This window comes from Pseudonaja textilis, chromosome 3 (genome assembly GCF_049901715.1).
Source record: "Pseudonaja textilis isolate UNSWEBS1 chromosome 3, rPseTex1.2, whole genome shotgun sequence".
In the NCBI taxonomy this organism is placed as follows: domain Eukaryota; kingdom Metazoa; phylum Chordata; class Lepidosauria; order Squamata; family Elapidae; genus Pseudonaja; species Pseudonaja textilis.
The window spans coordinates 179,542,464-179,562,605 of NC_141992.1; the positions used below are offsets into that span (position 1 = coordinate 179,542,464).

General features: G+C 35.8%; 1 protein-coding gene across 1 annotated transcript in view; it reads right to left on the reverse strand.

Moving 5' to 3' along the window:
* Nucleotides 1–20,142, reverse strand: part of ANGPT1 (angiopoietin 1) — a 127,292-nt gene that overhangs the window by 44,674 nt on the left and 62,476 nt on the right. The window contains exons 2-4 of the mRNA XM_026703561.2: nt 17,360–17,515; nt 12,282–12,403; nt 5,046–5,278 (exon numbers count right to left, since the gene is read on the reverse strand). Of these exons, the coding sequence (XP_026559346.1) occupies nt 5,046–5,278; nt 12,282–12,403; nt 17,360–17,515 (511 nt within the window). The remainder of the gene's footprint in view (nt 1–5,045; nt 5,279–12,281; nt 12,404–17,359; nt 17,516–20,142) is intronic.

Below are 20,142 nucleotides of genomic sequence, written 5' to 3' on the forward strand. Positions count from 1 at the left end.
CCATTTAATTTCTTAGTGATTTTGAGTGTTTAAAGCAGGGTATCAGAAGAGCTATAAAAACAAAGACAGGCATAAGTATATCTCTCCAGCTCTCTCCAGTGTAATATCAGATGCATTTTTACTAGAACTATAACATTCTTAGTTGGAAAAATTGGCTAGTAATTTTGGAAGCTGTAATCTAAACATATTTGGAAAGCCACCAAGTCAACAAAACTATTATGTAGGGATTGTTAAATGCTGAATGAAACTTAATTAACCTGAAGAAGATAGTCAATTTGGAAATTAAATAATTAGTTATAAATTGGTCTCTTTGTGCTTTTGAATAGCCTCAGTAGCAATTCTACTAATTACTTTGTAGATGATTCCCATTTTCTATTGAAGATAGGTTGGTGATATAGCTGATCAAGTCTAATTACAATTACAATTGTAATTATTCCTTACAATTACAATTATTCCTTAGAATCATCTCAACAATTAAATTCTAAGAAATGTCTAGGAATGATATTGTCTAATTTCAGATTAGAAGAATTAGGATGGTGTGTTAAGTTCCAGTTAAGCTGATTCATTGCTTATTCCTATACACAAGAATCTATTTAACTATCAGCACTAAACTGGCATTAGATATGAGTTAACAGAATTGAAGAGGAGCTGGACTTAGATTGCTTATGGGATTGTAATGACTTCTGACTGATTCCTCTCTTAAGTCCACTCCCAGGCTCTGCTTCTCCTACACCTAAGATGTATATAACAATGTGGTATAGCATAGCATACCACATTGGACTGCCATTTGTCAGAAATGATGTAGGGTCTCCCACTTGGGTAGGGGGGTGCTCTAGATGACCTACAAGGTCCCTTCCAACTCTGATTATCTGTTATCTGTTGTATAAATTATTTAACTGTCACTAAAATTGTGATAGCTATTTGAGTTAAAGACAGAAGACATTGATGTTATATTAGCAGTCACTTCAATAAAATCCTGCAAAGATTACTGAGTAGATTATGTTAAAGAATTGGTAATGTTTATCCAACTGAAAACATGTATTCTACTTATGAAAATTGGGGAAAATGTATTATTTGATTATTCAAGAAAAGCTTATTCAAGAAAAGATAACAGAAAAGTACACTGAAATAACTTGAAATAAGAATAAGGATTGAAAAGTTACTTAAGAAAATATATGATCTTACCGCAAACTGCATGATAACCCTTCTGTACTGTAAAATATTCTGCATATATATCTTGTCTAGTGTTATTCTGTAATACATCCATTTATACCATTAGATGATTTAAATTCAATGAAATTGTTTATAAAGGTCTTTTCTCAAGTCAGTGCTGAACTGAACTATATTCATGTTATAAAATTATATTTGTGTTGTATCTATTTCACATTGTTATAGCTATTTTTAAAGAGAAAGTATGTTGTATCTGGTCCCCAACTATTATTCAGTCATAACTTAATATAGCTATTGCTAAATCCCTGAGCAGGCCCCAGCATACACAGACCTATACTCAACTGTTCCTTCAGTTGAGCAACATTTCCCTTGCTAAGTTGGATAACTTCCTACTGTGGATTGGCTAAATATGATCTACAGGAGCACCCTTGTTCAAAATTATAACATGAGGATTTTAATTCTCCATGACCATATTGCTTTTGACTACCTGATGATATCGTATTTATTATTGAATAATATATGATTCCAGATTGTCTGAAATCCCAAATCAGAGTCAAGAAAAAGCCTGAGAGTTTTGGTGTAGAGTAACAGTATAGGACTGTTTGGGGTCTGCAAAGAATAAGGGATATTATATTTATTTCCAGTAGTATTTCAAAACTTGTCATCCATCAATGGAAGCTAGTGAGCATGACTCATATATGAACCAGATCAACATAACAATGACTCTTGGAAAATTTGTCTCTGTGTTTTTATTTATGGACTGCAGAGATGGCTCACATATCTTATATAGTCCAAAAGCACTACATGCAAACCAAAAGGAGATATCAATAGACTTAGACCAACCCAACACTAATTTTTTAAAAAACTAAATTATTTAGCAGAAAATGAAACCATCAGTAGTCTTTGCTAAAAATCCTAAAAAACATAAGCAGACTATTTCAGGAAGTGAAATAGGATAACTTAAGAGTTTGAAATATTTAGTGATGATCCTACCTGCTATTGGTTTTTGGAAATCTCATATAGATTACATGATACAATTAGCCCTGAAGAGCTAAGGAGCAATCTAGTCTTTCTTTCATGCCAAGGCAAAGAACATATTCTTGTTGCATTTCAGTTATTTGAGACAAAGTTTGTAATCTAGATGTTTTATGGAGCATACTTAGACCAATTCTCTGATTATAAATCTCTAGAAATGGTCCAAACTAGGTTAATGCAATCAATTTTCCATGGATTAAAAATGTGTATCCAATGCATTCCTTAGGTAGGAAAAAATAATCACTGAAAATAAAGGCATGGCTGCTCATATTTAATTATTGGCTCAAATGCCATTCTTCCCCCCAGCAGGATGGAGCCTTCTATTGTTGACAGATCAGTTTCAAAGCTCTTGGTATCTACTAGTCCTCAAAAAATGTACTCTTTCGGGCCTCTATCTTAGCCTGCTATTGTCTTTAGAATAAAAAAAATAGTGCGTCAAATTGTCACAGCCAGATTATTTGATGCTGAACAATAGCATGAACTTAGTTTAAAACATATCAAGGAGCATTTAAAATACCCTAGATGGAAATCACGTAGATTTTCAACCACACTTATATCCCCTACTCAGCAGCAATCCTTTTTCTGAGCCAGGCACGATGTTTTACCTACAGCAGTTCTCAGTTGTAGATTAGCTAAAATTCCTTTTTTCAGAAGAACTTATCACCACAATTCAAACTTGATTAAAAACCACCCAACATGTTTTGTGCACTAAGCATATTATCAAAGTATCCCTTAAATCATTTCTCTCCCAAAAGAGGAAAATCATAAGTTTCATCTTGCTTTTCTCTTATTAGATCATAAGTCTAACATCACATTTAATGGAGCTAAATTTGGTGTTAAAGCTATTAAAGTATCTAAACAAATTACTATAGAATTAGATTTGCTGTAACAAAAAATAAATATGCCCATGGTAAGTTTTGTTTTATAGTATGCTGTTAGACTCTCACACACAGTTTAAAAAGGTTATGCTACATTATCATAATTTAGCATACATTGTCATAATTTTCTTTTATTGTTCTGATCATTGATCAAATAAGCTCTTGCTGAGATGTGGAAAAATAAGATTACTGCTGGCTCACCTACAGATACAGATTAACAGAGTTGGAAGGGACCTTGTAGGTTATCTAATCCACCACCACCCCACCCAAGCAGAAGATCCTACACTATTTGTGACAAATGGTAGTCCAATATCTTCTTGAAAGCCTCCATTGATGAAGCTCCCACAACTTCTGAAGGCAAACTCTTCCATTGGTTGATTGTTCTCACTGTCAGAAAATTTCTCCTTATTTCTAGAAAAAAATGTCTCCTTGATCGGCTTCTATCCGTTATTCCTTGTCTGGCCTACGGGTGTCTTGGGAAATAGCTTGATCCCTTCCTCTCTGTGGCAGCCCCTTAGATCTTTGAACGTTGCTTATCATGTCTCCCCTGGTCTTTCTCTTCACTAGAGTAGCCATGCCCAGTTCCTGCAACCAACCATTCATGATACTTTATGAAGGAAATTAGGATAAGAGTGATATTTTCTCAACTTCAAAATGGTATATGCCTCCTTCATCCTTTATAATAATGTAGAATAATCAAGTTTATAGAAAATATTATTTTAAAATGCTAATTAGATAATATTTTTCAATTCAACTTAACCACAGTTTTAAAATACAATACAAAACAAAAAGTGAAAGTTACTGTAGGTCTGGGAGATACCAACAGACCCAACCCAAATGATTCAGGAGGAGTGCAGCACTTTAATAAAAGAGAGCTGAATTTTTATCAGGCTAGGTCAGGGCTGTCAAACTCCTGGCCTGTGGGCTGGATGCATCACGTGCTGGCCATGCCCACACCCAGTTTAGCAAAGTGGGAAAAAGTCTCAATACATCCCATGACACTGTCATGATGACATGAGTTTGATATTCCTGGGGTAGAGAAAGGAGGCATCTTGAGATACTCTTAGCATCTTTCAGTATTGGCCAGAATAGCTACAGTTGCTGCCATTTTTTCCCCAACAACACCAGGATCTCCACTGTTTGCCCATGTTGGTCTGGATCAATTTGTAGTTAGGATCAATTTGTCAAATGAGTAGCAGAATAAGAATAGAGATGAACAAAAGGCTAAGGACCACACGATCTATACCCATCTGCAATAAGGTAAGCATCAAACTTCAATGTTCAACCCAAGCCTGGCAAATAAAAATCCTCTGAAAATGATCAGAATTCATAGATAATTTCTCAAGAAACAGCAAGCCTCACCCAATATGATAGAAAGTTGTTTGTGTTCTCAGGAGGGATGCAGTGCATTCCAGAGCAGCAAAAGACCATACAATTTAGATAGTTTATGTGAGAGAAAGAAGATTGTTCCTGCCTAACAGTTCTCATAGTATATCTTTTTGGTGCAAACTAGTCTGCTTTAATTTGGGAATTCTCTCTATAGAAGAGGAACAATACAGAAATCTGCTAAAGATCTCAATATCATCCTTGGTTTTGGAACCTGACACCTAATGTTCTCATTTCATACTGCCAGACCTGATTAACACATTAGCAATGGCTTGTTCTTCTGCCATCCCAAAATGCACCACTTTAATGTAGGAAAACAAAATGTTTTAGTCCTTAAGCTTCAGGAGGAACTTATATATCTACTTCCACTGTTGCTGGTCTACAATCATCAATATCAATCCTCACAGACCATTGGTATTAGTAGTGGAAATACTGAGGAAGGCACATTTTTTGTTTTTTATTTTTTCCACTAACTAGTTTGGGGAATTATATACTGGAATGAATAAAGTCATTTATTGCACTAAAGACATTCAATCTATCTATCCCTGTTTATTTTTCAAATGAATACCATCTTACCTCCATCTTTGGAACAAATGCTGACCAGGCTATGGACTGTGTCCATGAGTTCAAGTTGTTGCTTCTGCATAATGCTGTTATTGGTTGTTGCTTTACTTAGTTGCCTCTCAAGTTCTTGGATAATGTAGCTTTGACGAGACACCAAAACTTGCAGGTTCCCCTTTTCTTCTTTTAACGTATCTAGTTCCTCTTTATGCCTTTCTTCCATTTCAAGAATCTTGTGTTCCAATAGACTGGGGAAACAAGGACATTTCAGCATCACATGTTTGTTTTAGCATGTATGAATAGGTTGCAGGGGTTGGAGCAGAGTGCAGATTATGCATGTGGAACGGATCAAGATTTCTTTGAATCTAACCTAACTTTCCTGACTGTATGCCACCCAAACATATTTCCAACCTAGGAAACTGGTTAAATACAGCCAGTACTGACTTATCACCTGTCTTCAAAAATCTGGCTTTGCAAAAGACCCATTCCTATTCCCACACACAAAACACACACATGTGTGTGAGAGAGAAAGAGAAGGAAACACACTGCAGAAGATTATTTAAATATGTGTATGTAGATCACAATTCACTCACAAATATTGCTCAATGATAAAACAAACCTCAGAAAAATAAAAGAACAACAATATAGCATATTGTGTTCCCTCAAGTAACTGGGAAGTGTAAGGTATATAAATCTAATGAATCATAATAATAATTAAAACTCAGCAACAGCAGAAAAACAAAGCTGTTCACAAATGAAAATATCTGGCATTTAAAAAAAAAAAGTTCCCCCCTATATTTTAGAAAACAAAGTTTACTAGCTCTGCTACTAGAGTTGTAGTAACAGAGGTAAACCCAGGGTACTTCAATCCAGAACATTTCCAAATTTCCAAACAGCAACACAGATCCCTACTTGTTTTTATTCTTATTTTTTCTTCTTTCTTTCATTGGTTCCTAATCTCTACCCTGCCACCTTCAGTGGGCAATTCCTGGTTTACGGTGATTTTAAAGAGAAGGGTAGAACAATCCCTGTTCAGGGTTTTATTCCACTTGATAATATCTCAGATTAGTATTTTTTTTTTTAAAAAAAAAAACTAAAGTATTTCAAACCAAACTTGTTAAACTTTTGTGTGAGCCTAATTTAAAAAATGGAGGGAATTTCAAATGAACAAGATTTGAAACTAGAATATCTGCAGGGGAAGGTGTTAAGTTCTGGGTAAAGAACGGAAGCTAGGCCAGAGTGATTTCTAATAGCTCTTTATTCAATACTGCCTGTGAGGCAATTGAAACTCCCTGGCTGACAGAGCTCCTTTTATAGGAAACTGATCAGCCAAACAACCAATCAAGATAAAAAGGACCAGAGGACCAGAATGAGAACTTCAACTGACAACTATGTATACTATATACAATATATAACAGAAAGGTGGTTCAAAAAATATCAAGACATCACACATAAAAAGAAAGGGGCTTGTCTCTTATCAGCCTTATCCCCACTGGTACCCCTAGCATCCAAAAACCCAGTGAACAACACACTCCAGATCAATTTCTGGATATTCTCCACTGTCTGCTCCATTCTGCTGTTCTGCTTTGGCCATAACCTGACACTTAACAGTGCAATATGAATTACTTCCCATCTGAAAACTAATATCCAGGCAAAGAATAAAGATGACTAGAATGGCAATAGCCACTGGAAAATTAAAAGCAAAAGCAAAAGAAAACACAACCTCTGCACACATTTTATTAAGATGACATTTAAAAAATGAAACCACAAAATCTATAGAATCTATGGAAAATATCATATAAGATTTCATCTCTCTTCATATACGAGAACTATAGCCAACTCTTTTAGGGAATATTTTCTCTTTATCTACACACACACACACACACACACACACACACACGTATTAGCGGTTGAAGGTATTTTAACTTAAGAAAAACTGATTTCACTAAAACGATTTAGTTTCTCTGTATAATGTCAGAAGAATGATAGCATCCTCAATGCTCTCCAAATGAAAGGTTATGTGAGGTACATGATGTCTTCAGAGACTATGAAAATGAAAAATGATTTGAAAGAGGTAATCAAAGTAAAATATGCAAAAGTTCTTCCAAAGAAAAAATTAGAAGTGACACCAACATCATATTTCACCCAACCAGCATTCCTTCCATGAAGCTAGCTTATGTATTTTCCAAAAAGGAACTTCCTTTAAAAATAAAATTCAAAGTAGTGCTTCGTAAAATTTAATTTTACAGTTTATTGTATTTTGATTTATTTTATCTTTTTGCCTTCTTTCCCTATGATATAGAAAGCTGAAAGATTTAATCTGATTTATTATTTTCATCTCTTTGTTAGCAGTAATTTCACATGTTTTGAGAACAATTACTTATAAATCTAATAAATAACAGTGAAAAAATGTGCACAAAAATGAATATTGTTTTATTATACAAATATGATGAAACAGTGTTTTCTTTATTCCCATATCCACTTCCTTCTTCATTGTTACCCGTGAATGTGACACTTGCTTGTGTAATTAAATTTAATTTATACATTTTTGAGACTTTATTTAAGATTTCTTAAGTCCCAAGATGGTAAAATTCACCAGGTATCAAATTAAGCTTAAGCTGTTTGAATGTCTTTAACATCTACTAAGGGATTAAGTTGAACATTCAAAAATAATGATTACAAAATGAGATTGCCTGGTTTTTGTCTCCACTTTTATTCCTTTATTCTCTGCTGAGAATAAAGATGTCATCTACTCAACACTTGCAAGGCCTTGCACGGTTTCCTTTCAAGGAGCTATTTTGAGAGGATTCATGGATGATCTTTCAATCTTGCTTTCTTCAGATACATTCAAAGGACCAGTCTGATATTTCATTGAAACATCTCTAGTCACCCATGATTCATACTTGAACTTTATGGGATTATGTTTGTTTACTGAACATTGCTATTTTGGTTTATCGGCTACTTTATTATTTATGTTTGTCTTGATGTTTGCAAGGGAGACAAGAAGGAGCAAGGGCCAGTAAACATATCTTTGAACAAAGTCTGCTTTTTCTACTGATATCAGGTGAGATAGGAAACCTGAGACATTGGTGAGAGAGAAGACCTTAGTTAGCATATAAGAATAGCTGAGATAGGCAAATTAGGAGCTGAAACCTTATTTCTAAATAAATGGATGGCTAAGATGTTTCTTCCTCTCAAAAAATACCCTTTCCTGTATAAATCCATGTTTATTTTCTGCCCTGCTTGCCTGTTTACTGAATAAAAGCTGCAAAAGATAAGGTCTTCCTTTTTCCTGTAGTTAGAGAACCATAACTGAGCCAAGTATTGGAAAAGGAATTGCAGCTGGGAGACTAGGAAGGAAAGTTCATAAACTCCATGAGTAAACTGGGAATTCTTCTCTAGTGCAGATTTGACATAAGTTGGAGAAGAATATAGCTATATGAATAGTACTTTTAAGATGAGTGCTATGAGATTCATCTTGCATTTGGGCTTGAGTCCAGTAAACATCAGCTTTATTTCTAGTCACCTGATCTCATCATCACAGAAGTGACGGAGAACAAAAAAGCCTTCATAATATGGCTCCAGGCTTTCACTGTTGGCTATGGTGATGCCTTTCCAGCAGTTGCCCAACATCTGCACAAAAACTTGAGGTCATAAAAACCTTCCCCATGCCAACTTTCCATTTGGCCCCGGTTGGAGATTTAAGTAGTAAAATCTTCCTGTTCTGGTTAGGAAGTTGTAAGTATCTCTCATCTGCTGATCGCTCTTTTGCTTCTGTGTGCCAAAAATAATGTTATATCCACACACTAACCAGCCAGAGATCTATGTGTTATTTAAGATTTAATTTTAGATCTCCTCATTCTTCACTTATTCACACACATCTCAAGGCTCCTCTTATTGTTTTTCTTTTGGAGAACAGTTCTGTGGCAAAATGCCTTAAACACGGGTCATTTAACTGAATCTGGGGATATAATAGCATCCACATGTTGTTTGTTCATTGACTATCGTAGACTTTCAGTGTCTGTTTATAGGTGTGTATATAGAGAAAGAGCAAAAGAGAGCACGAAATCCACAAATCTTCTAAAGATACTGGATGTAATTTTTTAAGAAAAAAATATTGCAATGATACTAGAAAAACATACTTTGAACACTTTAACGGATGCAGATTGTAAAATCCTACTAAAGGAATATATTAACAGCTGTCAGCTTCATATAGCACAAAGATATAGTAATAATGAGGGGAAAGGGGTTTGATCTCCCTTTTGTTCAGTTATAATATGGCTTTATCTTACAAATTTACAGATTTAATATTCTGCTTTATACAGAAATATAGATTCCTATGTTATTGGAAAAATGAAAACCATATAGAAACTGAAAGAGAGATGCTCATGTCAGGAACCAGTGTAATTATCAAGACCACAGTGTAATACCTAACAGTAGTTATGAATGAACCACTAATAAAACCACTAATTTTATATCTCCTTATTCAATCATATGGCAATAGTTTTCTCCTTAAACTCAAATTGTTCAACATTGAATATCCTGGACTGGCTATCTATATGAACAAGATCAAAGACAGCATTCTGTTCCGTTCCATTCCATTCCATTCTATTGCCTCCATAATTGTAAGATCAGTTTAAAGGTCCAAGTAGTGGCTAAATATTTTATGGGAAGTACAAATCTAGCTACATAGCAGAAGCTTTTAAGTCCAACGGGCCAATTTAGCATTGATTTTTAAAGCACATCATTAACTTTCTATTTTTATGTCATATTATGACTGGATTCATTCAGCCCAGTATCATGGTTTATCTAACCATGGTTTATCAAATAAATCATAATTGAATATGTTCATGACACATACTAAAACAAATCTGAACAAGATATAATGGGAAGTTGTTTGAATCAAACCTGTAAGTTTACAGGTTTGAAAAATGGCAATGTATTTAAAAATGGCAAAGTATTCATTGAGTAGTTTTCCAACAGAATGTCTTACTTTATAATGTACTGTGGATTGATATAATAAGTATGGCAGAGATTTGTGAATGGTAGTAGTGTTTACTTTTTAAACAACATCCAGCATATAATGTCTCCCATTTTCCACAATATTTTAACATGAAAGATATTTAAGGAAGGAGGATGTATTTAAACTTACATGCTTCAAATGTCTTCTGACAATTTTTAATACCACTTTTTTATTCATCCTAAACATTCTTTCATCCTGATTATTTGAAGGATAGCCCTTCCTAATCAGATTTTAGTTTAGTTTTAGTTTTGTTTTATTTGATGGTGTCCTTGATGATCTCTAGTGTTTCAAAATGTGAAGCAAAAAAGAGGAAGTCCAGATTTAGATTTTTGTCTGTTTTGGAGAGGTTTTTTTTTTACAGTTTCTAAACTATATTGTAAGGTTTACACTATGGCTTTTGAAGAGTTTCCACTTCAAAAATAGGAAGAAAAATGCCATTAATTTTTAACCATTCTAATTAAAAAGGATACATCAAAAGAAAAAGAATACACAGATAATGGGGAATGGGGCAATATACCGAGTTGAGTTGGTCAGATCTTGGCCATGTTAGCCAAAGCTACTTAGACATCTCTCCATTGGCTAAGAGTTTTGAGATACTAACAATATGCTCTACTCAGGACTGGGACCCCGTCGAAACGTTGCCAAGATAATCTCAATCTTACATGGGAAAAGACCCAAACATGCCAAGACCTGCATACCTGTACCCATGAAAATCTATGAAAACAAATATATATTCATTCCATATATATATATATATATATAATGGAATATATATGCATGGAATATATATATACATGGAATATATATACATGGAATATATATACATGGAATATATATATGAAATATATATATGTTTTCTTAAGTTTTCGCGGGTACTTACATGTATGGCATTCAGCTTTGTTCGGGTATTTTCCCACGTCATTGTAGTTGTGCTTTTAAAGTTGTAGCGACGTTTCAGCAGAATCTCATCTGCCACAGAAGCCTGATGATGGCAGATGAGATTCTGCTGAAATGTCGCTACAACTTTAAAAGCACAACTACAATGATGTGGGAAAATACCTGAACAAAGCTGAATGCCATACAGAAATAAATAAATTTTATATATTTTACTCTGAGAAACAAGAGCCGAAGACAGAAGCCTGAAGATGATGAATGAGACTTCATCGAAACGTTGCCTAGATACTTCGAATCTTACGCGGGAGAAAACCCGAACAACCAAAGATCGATCTATCTATCATCTATCTATCTATCTATCTATCTATCTATCTATCTATCTATCTATCTATCTATCTATCTATCTATCTATATTTATTCACACAAACTGTGGGAATTATACAATTACCACCCCAATGCTTCACCTTTCAGAGATACCTTATTCTGGATACATGGAATATATTCCTTGGAGTTACCCCACTTCCACAAAGCACTGGTGCATGTGCTGTATGTATCTACTTTAGGTAAGCAGAACAAAATTCTGTGGCTATTTTGCTCCCCCATTTAGAATGACCCTTTTTGGAGATGCTTCATTCAAATCTTGATAGAAACAAAGTGCCCTTTTGAACATATATGTATCCCTACCTCTTATTAAAGTACAGTAATACACTTTTGTCTGGACTGCATCGTTTCTCATGATAAATTTCATTCATTCATTCATTCTTTATTCATTCAGTTTGGAGGGTTCCCATCTCCTTAATGACTCTGAGCAGTCTACAGTTAAAAGAAAGAAGTATATGTATATATAAAGAAACAGAACTGCCCAGAAAGCTAATTCAATATCACAAAAATCATAGGGACCCCACAGTCACCCTATCTCAAAGCCTGGGAGAACCAGCAGGTTTTGGATAGTTTTCAGAATGCCATTCAGTGGAAGCAAAATAGCTTTGTGGGGTTGACAACTAACATAGCCAAATGCTTCTCCAAATAGAAAAATTCCAAAGAGAAAGAAAATTATAATGTCATGGAAATGTTCTCTTCGCTCTTAATTTTTGATGCTAGTCAAAAGTAGAACATGGCCGTCACAATACTTGTTCTGGATGAGATACTCTTGCAGGTGCAAAAAGCACTCTAGAAATATTTAGATTTATTGTTTCTAGTAGAATGTAAATAATGGGAGAAACTTTTGTAGAAAAACCAGCATGTTCTGGAAGCAAACATCTCACTTTGGGGGATTGTAGTGAAGACTATAAGCGTGAAACATTCAAAGATCATGCCATTCATTTTATACTCGCCTGTTTTTCTCATGAATTTTCAAGATTTCATGGGTCTGTTGGAGCAATTGTTTCTCCAGCTTGTAAGTAGATAAGGAATTTTCCAACAGTTGGATTTCAAGCCGGGATGTTTGATTAAGAACCTGAAGAAGGCAAACAACAACAACAACAAAGAACTTGCAATAAATTAAGGACACACAATGAATCATTATTGGTACAAGTAGGAAAAAGAAGATTAATGTTAAAATGACCTCACTGAAAACAGACACAGATTAAAAGCAACCTGATTCATAACTATCATCTTCATCAATATATCCAATGCACCTTATACAGATATCTCATTGATATATGTTATTTAGTAACAACAGAAAGTGGTACAGGGTTTTTAGCATTTATTTTCAAACTGCACTTTCAGATCTGAGAAGCTTGCCAAGCTGAATTCAGTTTTTAAACAAAGGAAACAATTTCTAATATATTATTATCCTGTGGTATCCCCTTTGCTATATTTGGTCTTTACAGCATTTTCATCATCTTAGATCGTATATATCTCTATAAGAGAAGTCTGCATTCCTGTGTCTATTTCTTTAATATCAGCTGCTTCCATAGTCAATACGACTTTGTTATATATTGAACAAAACACGATTCCTAGCTGATAGGAACAAAAAATAGCTACATCGACACAACAAAAGGCTTTCCTATATATAAACAAGAGAACAAAAAAGAAGAAATCATGTATCTGAGAATTCATGGAAGCATTTACTTTTAAGCAACTTACATCCATCTTTCCTACATTCCACAAGTTTTGTTTCTAAAAATTTGGTTCACACAGGAAGATAATTTTCATCAAGATTAAATATAATTTAAGCATAAGTTTTATATTCAACCATTCCAATGTTGAAATCAATTTTGAGGAGTCTAAATGAGTAAAATTATATGCCTGGTGGTTACTTGTCTGAAAATGGTTAATGGTTAATACATATTTCTAGTATGACTACTTAGCATATTTACCCAACCTCATATGAATGAAAAGCAGTAGCAAAGTAAATCAATATTAGTTTTTCTTAAGAAATGAAGGCTATATTATACAGTGATTGTCACTGTATGAACATACCTTACACTTTATTTCCTCATATATAGCTTGTCCTAGCCTTTTCTACAGAGGTGGTATTCAGCAGGTCCTGACCAGTTCTGGAGAACTGACGGTGGAAATTTTGAATAGTTCGGAGAACTGGTAAAAACCACCTCTGACTGGCCCTGCCCCATCTATTCTCTGCCTCTCGAGTCCCAGCTGATTGGCTGGGTCTTCTTTTGTTGCCCTGCAATGGAGCTAGAAAGCAGGTTAGTGGCGTGGGGAGAAAATGGGGATTTTACAATATCCTTCCCCTGCCATGCCCACCAAATGATGCCCACCAAGCTATGCCATGCCCACCAAGCTACGCCCACAGAACTGGCAGTACAAACATTTGAATCCCACCACTGCTTTTCTATCTTGGACCTAAAATGTGGTGAAATATATTTGTCTTTGCTTATAATGTAAATAGCTTTACAAGTAGCCTGCAACCTTGTCCAATTTGCACAAAAAGTCTTTTAATACATGAATGAAGGCAAATATGCATGTCCCATGATAATGTTGCAGGATCCAATTTGCGTTGGTCACCGGGACCAGAGGTTTAGTCTTCTGAGCTTTCGGATTCATGCTAGAGCCCATCCTCAGGGAACTCCTCTCTAGCAAAATGTGTGGTTTGGGTTATTCTATCTGTGGCATTTATGTGGTGCCCAGTTGGTTGTGGCTTATTATTGATTGATTGGGGTATTGATGGCCAGTTATTAAGTCATTGACTGTTGCTTCCTTGTGGTGCCATGTCCTTGGCTCCTAAGTACCTGATAAGCTGATGGTAAAGCAGCATTCCTGTTGATTGACAAGGGGCCCATTTCATAGGCTTCAATCATTTCCCTGGCTGTCTTTGTACCTGCATGGCCAACAATCTTAGTAGCTGTAAAATTGAATGTATCTCCTTGTTCTTTGTAATGTGAGGCTACCAATGAATTCAGGTCTCCTTGCCTGACTGCTCACTTGTGTTCTTGCAGTCTGGTGGTTAGCTTCCTCCCTATCTGTCCTTCACAGTTACAAGGGCAATCCATGCAGGGAGTTCTGGTAGATTTCATTATAATTATTTACCACCTCCAAGTGATCTTTACAATGCATGATTTGTCCTCTGGTTCTGGTTACCGACCCAGATTGGGCTCTTTTATATAGTTCACTGTCAGATCTTGTCACACAACACAAAAACATTGAGAAGAAAAGTTGAAGCACTAGTATGATTTTTTTTTATCTCTTGCACAATTTAGTCTTCATTGTTACTTTAAAAATACCTTAAAGAGAGCAATATCTATGTTTTATGTCTTGAACATGTCCGGTATTTTCTTCATAGGGTGAGAAAGTGCCGTAGAAAGCCATTAAACTAAAATCCTGCTTTCCCAATGAGTACTGGGGCTGTGGGATTGCAAAAGGAAAACTGGGAACTATACCCCTGGCAAGTAATATAAAACATAGGATAGACTCAAGCCACAATGGGTGAGTTTTGAAATGCTTGATTCCTTTTAAGACAGTGTAAACCTATAATGTGTAGCCTCTATTCTTCATTATGATATAAATACAAAAATGCAAGTTTTTTGTTCCAAAGATTTCCTGTCTTAATATCCCATTACTTATAAGGTAAGTCTATTTCACATAAATTTTTTATTGGACCTTCTCTGGAAAACAAAAGAAGCTGTGAGTTTGAACAAGGCTTGTCATCATCATGTGTACACTATCTGTAGTTGGACTGATTTTTTTCCCTTGGGTAACTGATCTTGGTTATTCCATATGTTGGTATATATTTAAGTAACAAATATGGAAAGGATATTGCATATACAGTTCAAGGTTGAAGACTGATTGGGTGTGACACACTTGGTGTGCATAATTGCCCATGTAATGATCAGAGATATGAATGTATTTGTTTAAGGCAGACAGTCTAAAATAGAACAACTGTTAGATAACATGTGCTCAAAACTGTAAAGAGAAGAGAAGAGAAGAGTAAGGAATTATGAATTGTGAACTGGTAGATAAAATCAAAGGACAAACAATAATGAAAGGATGCCCAATGAGTTTGGATCAATGGGCTGTTTCAGAGTTTGAAATGCTGATACTAAGGAATTATCTCTCTCTTCCCTTCTGAAACTAATCCTGTTTCTGATGGGTTCCCAGCACATCCTGGAATTAACCAGATGTTGTCTGGGCTTCTTAACCTTTTATGTAGCAGTGAGTCAATTACAGTCTGGAAAAGCAGCAAAATTGAGCTATCTTCTTTGATATTACAGCCAACCCACATCTAGGAGATGAATAATGGCTATATTGGAATATAGGATTTATATGACCTTCAATTAGACTGATCTTACATCTTTGCTTCAGCTTTCAGTCCCTTCCATTCTTTTGTATTGTTATCATACTGCAATAGCACAGAATTTGTAAAAAGTAACAAAATAACCTTAATTTGCTTGAATTTATAAGGTCGTAAGTATCCTTCAACGTATATGGGGTGCACATTTATATTTTATTAAGAAAATATTAAGTCAATTTTGATGTGATCAAATGCTGGTTCATCAAGACTATGGATATTGCTTTAGCAGCATCCAGAGAAAAGCCTCTGCATCATTAAATTATAGTGCTACATCTATGAATACATATTTTTTGTGCTGTTATTTCTTGCCATCTGATTTATAAGTTTACTTCTGATGGCTCCTTATCTTAAAAACATAGTAAGCCCTTTAAAAAGATGATTCATTGGAAAGTAAGACATATTTTCTCCACCACCCACTTACATATTAGTTTTAGACATTTTCCTGTTAAGCAGAATTATGGGCCAATTGAAAACAGACTGACCAAACCCACAGAACAATGCAATAAAGCCACTCATCCTTATGAAGTAGGAGTATAGCATTTTCCTGTTTTCTAGCACATAAAAATGGAAAGAATTTTGATCAGTTGGTTGATAACATCAGTGAGAATAACTTCTCAGTTGACTTCAAGCAAATACAGGCCAAGTATTGAACACCCATCAATGTATAAATATATCCATGGAATTAGTTATAAAGATGACTCAATATAAAGTAAGGAGATCTACCCAGCTAGGAGAGAGTCAATGACTTGTGTAGACCAAACATAGACAACCACTAGGACTTTACTCTTCTATTTCTACTTTTCAGTAAACACTCAAAAAGTTTATATTTTAATCAAAAATTGACTATCGGTCATGCCCCCATCGGAGCCTGAATCTGTGGGGGAATACGAGCTGGAACCTGAGCTGAAAGAGTTTGAAGGGGCAGCTTCATTGTCTTTGGAAGAAAATAGGGAAGACCAAGGCCTTTCAAGTTTAGGACAGTTTGTAGACAAGGAGGGGCAGATGAACATGAGAGACAGAGATCAGGTGAGGAGCAAGGACCACCCCCTTCTGATCCAAAGCTCAGAGAGTGAAGAGAAGGTGTGAATAGCCCAGACTGAACAGGCTACATGAGGGAAGAGTGCCCCACCCATCTTCACAAGGTACACCTAGGAAATAAGACTTAAGGAGACGCTGTGCAAAGGGGAATTTTTCAGGAACAAATGCTGAGTTCCTGAAGTGTCGAGTGCCAATGTTTGAACTTTCCAAGAATCCTTGCATTCTTTCTGGTGTTCTGCACTAATTACCTGGATTTTTTTGCTTCCTGAACACTTTGATTTGCCTTCCTGGATTTATTGCTGTGCACTTCTGGTGTACACAGTGCTGGGATGGACTAATTGCAGTCAGAGGCTGCTTTAGGTTTGTGTGTGGGTTTGTTATCACTTTGCTCTGGGACTTGCCAGAAACATGGGAGCATTTTGGGAAATTTGGAGCAACGAAGGGGTGGTTTGAACTACCAGCTGTTTGGGTTATCTCTGTGCCATGCACCAGGTAAACACACTACCTTCCTATATGATATATGCAGCTCATAATCAAACTGATCACCTTCTTGGCTACATCAGACAAAAGGATTATCCAGAAAAAGAGAATGTTTTGGTGAAAATAATTGTGACTACTTACTTGTGTTTCAACATCTGTGAGCTTCCTTGTCTGTTCTGCTGTCTGGCTGAGAAGGCTGGTTCCTATTTCCAGCATGGTGGCCGTGTGATTTTGGACAGCGTTCTGCTGCAGCTGGGCCATTTCTGACTTCATGTTTTCCACAATGTAGTTCTCAAGCTACAGAACAAGAGAAAAACAAAGGCCACAGAAAAGTGTTTTGTTTAATTTTGTTTTGGTTCAAGCCATGATTCATTTAAACAATGTTTGTTGAGTAAACCACAATGGCTGGGTTCCCACAATATGCTAAACCCAATTAAACCATTATGGCTACACCACCCAGAGTCACATTATTACTGTTGGAAGCCTTATAAATCCAGTCCATAAATAAATAAATCAGAAATGCAAGTTTATTTAGGACATATTTTCCAGAAACTATTATATTTTGCTCCAAGGAATGTAATGTATATGGTTCCTCCCTGTTATCCTGTTTACAATCTTGTGAGATAGCCTAGGCTTTAGCATGAGAGAAAGTAATTGATTTAAACTGATGCAGGAAGATACATTGCTTTATAAAGTTTTAAACCTGATTTCCCACACATAAGAGAATTCAGAAGACAAAAGACATCAATTACAAAAATGAAAATATCTAAATTTATTATATGTCAAGATTTAATTAGGACACACCTTTAGTTGCTTCACATTAGTTCTCTAACAAAATATCTAAGAACAGGGAATCAAACAGTGTGATCTCTATTCAATACTAGAATATAAAACATGCATAAGAAACACCTAAATTATGCACAAATTGTACTCGAGAAATCATTTCAAAGATACAGATTTTCTATATTGGATTATTTCACAATTGTTAAGTGTTTATTATGAAAGAGTCTGGTCAGTCGTGTGATATAGTCCTTTATTATACACCTGTATGATTTTAGTATTCAGAAACACAGTACGATTTCCCTTGTAAAAAGAATCAGTTACATAAAAGCTATTCTTCTACCATTTTGCCAATAATCAACAATGAGAGTTCTTAACTTACAACAGTACTTTTAGTGACCATTCAAAGTTACAATGGCACTGAAAAAAGTAACTTACGACTACTTTTCACACTTATGACCATCATGGCGTCCCCATGGTTACATGATCAAAATTCAGATGCTTGGCAATTGACTCATATTTATGACACTTGTAGTGTCCTGGGGTCATGTGATCACCTTCTGTGACCTTCTGACAAGCAAAATCAATGGCGAAGCCAGATTCACTTAACAACTGCCTTACTAACTTAACAACTGCAGTGATTCATTCCACAGCTGTGGCAAGAAATATTGTAAAATGGAGCAAAATTCACTTAACAAATGTCTCACTTAGCAACATAAATTTTGGGCTCACTTGTGGTTGTAAGTTAAAGACTACCTGTGATGTTTCATTTTGTGAATGGGAAACATATGAAGTTTTATTTTATGTTGTTTTGTTTTCCTTGCTTTGCATGGATAGAGTCAGAATTGTACAAGTAGTACTATGTCACCATGCCTGGGGGATCTAAGGGAATCAGGGATACCTTGAATGGCTCCATTGTACAGACAGATTTTAAATTGTTTAGTAGTAGATGCAATGGCTCAGTGGCTAAGATGCTGAGCTTGTCAATCAGAAAGATCAGCAGTTTGCTGGTTTGAATCCCTAACACTATGTAACGGAGTGAGCTCCCATTACTTGTCCCAGCTTCTCCCAACCTAGCAGTTCGAAAGCATGTAAAAAGGCAAGTAGAAAAATAGAGACCACCTCGGTGGGAAGGTAACAGCATTCCATGCGCCTTCAGCACTTAGTCATGCCAGCCACATGACTATGGAGACATCTTTGGATAGCGCTGGCTCTTCAGCCTTGAAATGGAGATGAGCACCGCCCGCTAGAGCTGGAAACGACTAGCGAGGGGAACCTTTACCTTTACGTAATAGTATTTTCTCATTTTTAATCTGGTTTTATATTTTTATAATGATTGTTTTTATAGACGTGTTGTTTTTATTGATTGTTGCCCACATCCCAGAAATGCTTTTGTGACAAAATATAAATTAGGAAAAAAAAATTGAATGGAATACTGCATAGCTCCTGGACCATCTTCAGGACTATCTCTCCTCAATGGTGTCTACCCATTCAGTGAAAACCAGCAAGGGAGGCATGCTCTGGTTTCCGCTTGTGAGAAAGTGACCTCTAACAGGGCTGAGGAGGCCATTTGGGTGTAAAGGTTAAGGCACCAGGCTAGACATTGGGAAATTTTGAGTTCTAGTTCTGTGCTAGGCACAGAGCCATATGGGTGACCTTGGGCCAGTCAATTCCACTCAGCTCTAGGGAGGAGGCAATGGCAAACTACTTCTGAAATCTTGCCAAGAAAATTGCAGATTCATCCAAGCTGTTGCCAGGAGTCAAAACTGGCTCAAAGTCATGTTGGTGTGTGTGCACATGCACACACATGCACAGACAAAGGCATAAAATGGCCTGAAGCTATGTAACTCCATAAACAAGTGCTCCTGAATAGATGCCATGATCACTGGAGTGCTTGGAGATGAAGGAGCTGTTTTTGCTGTTGTGATACTATTTCTCTGGAATTGCCCGTCATGAATGAAACTACACAGGATGTAATTCACTAGGAGTTGAAGCAATGAAATGTAAGATTTTGGTTTTAATCTTACCGGGGCTGGAATAAATACCATATCAGCATGGTATTTAAAATTGTTAGTATCAAATGTCATAATTTACAATAAGCATGTACTATTTCAGCAAAAGAAGAATATGATAAGAACCGGATA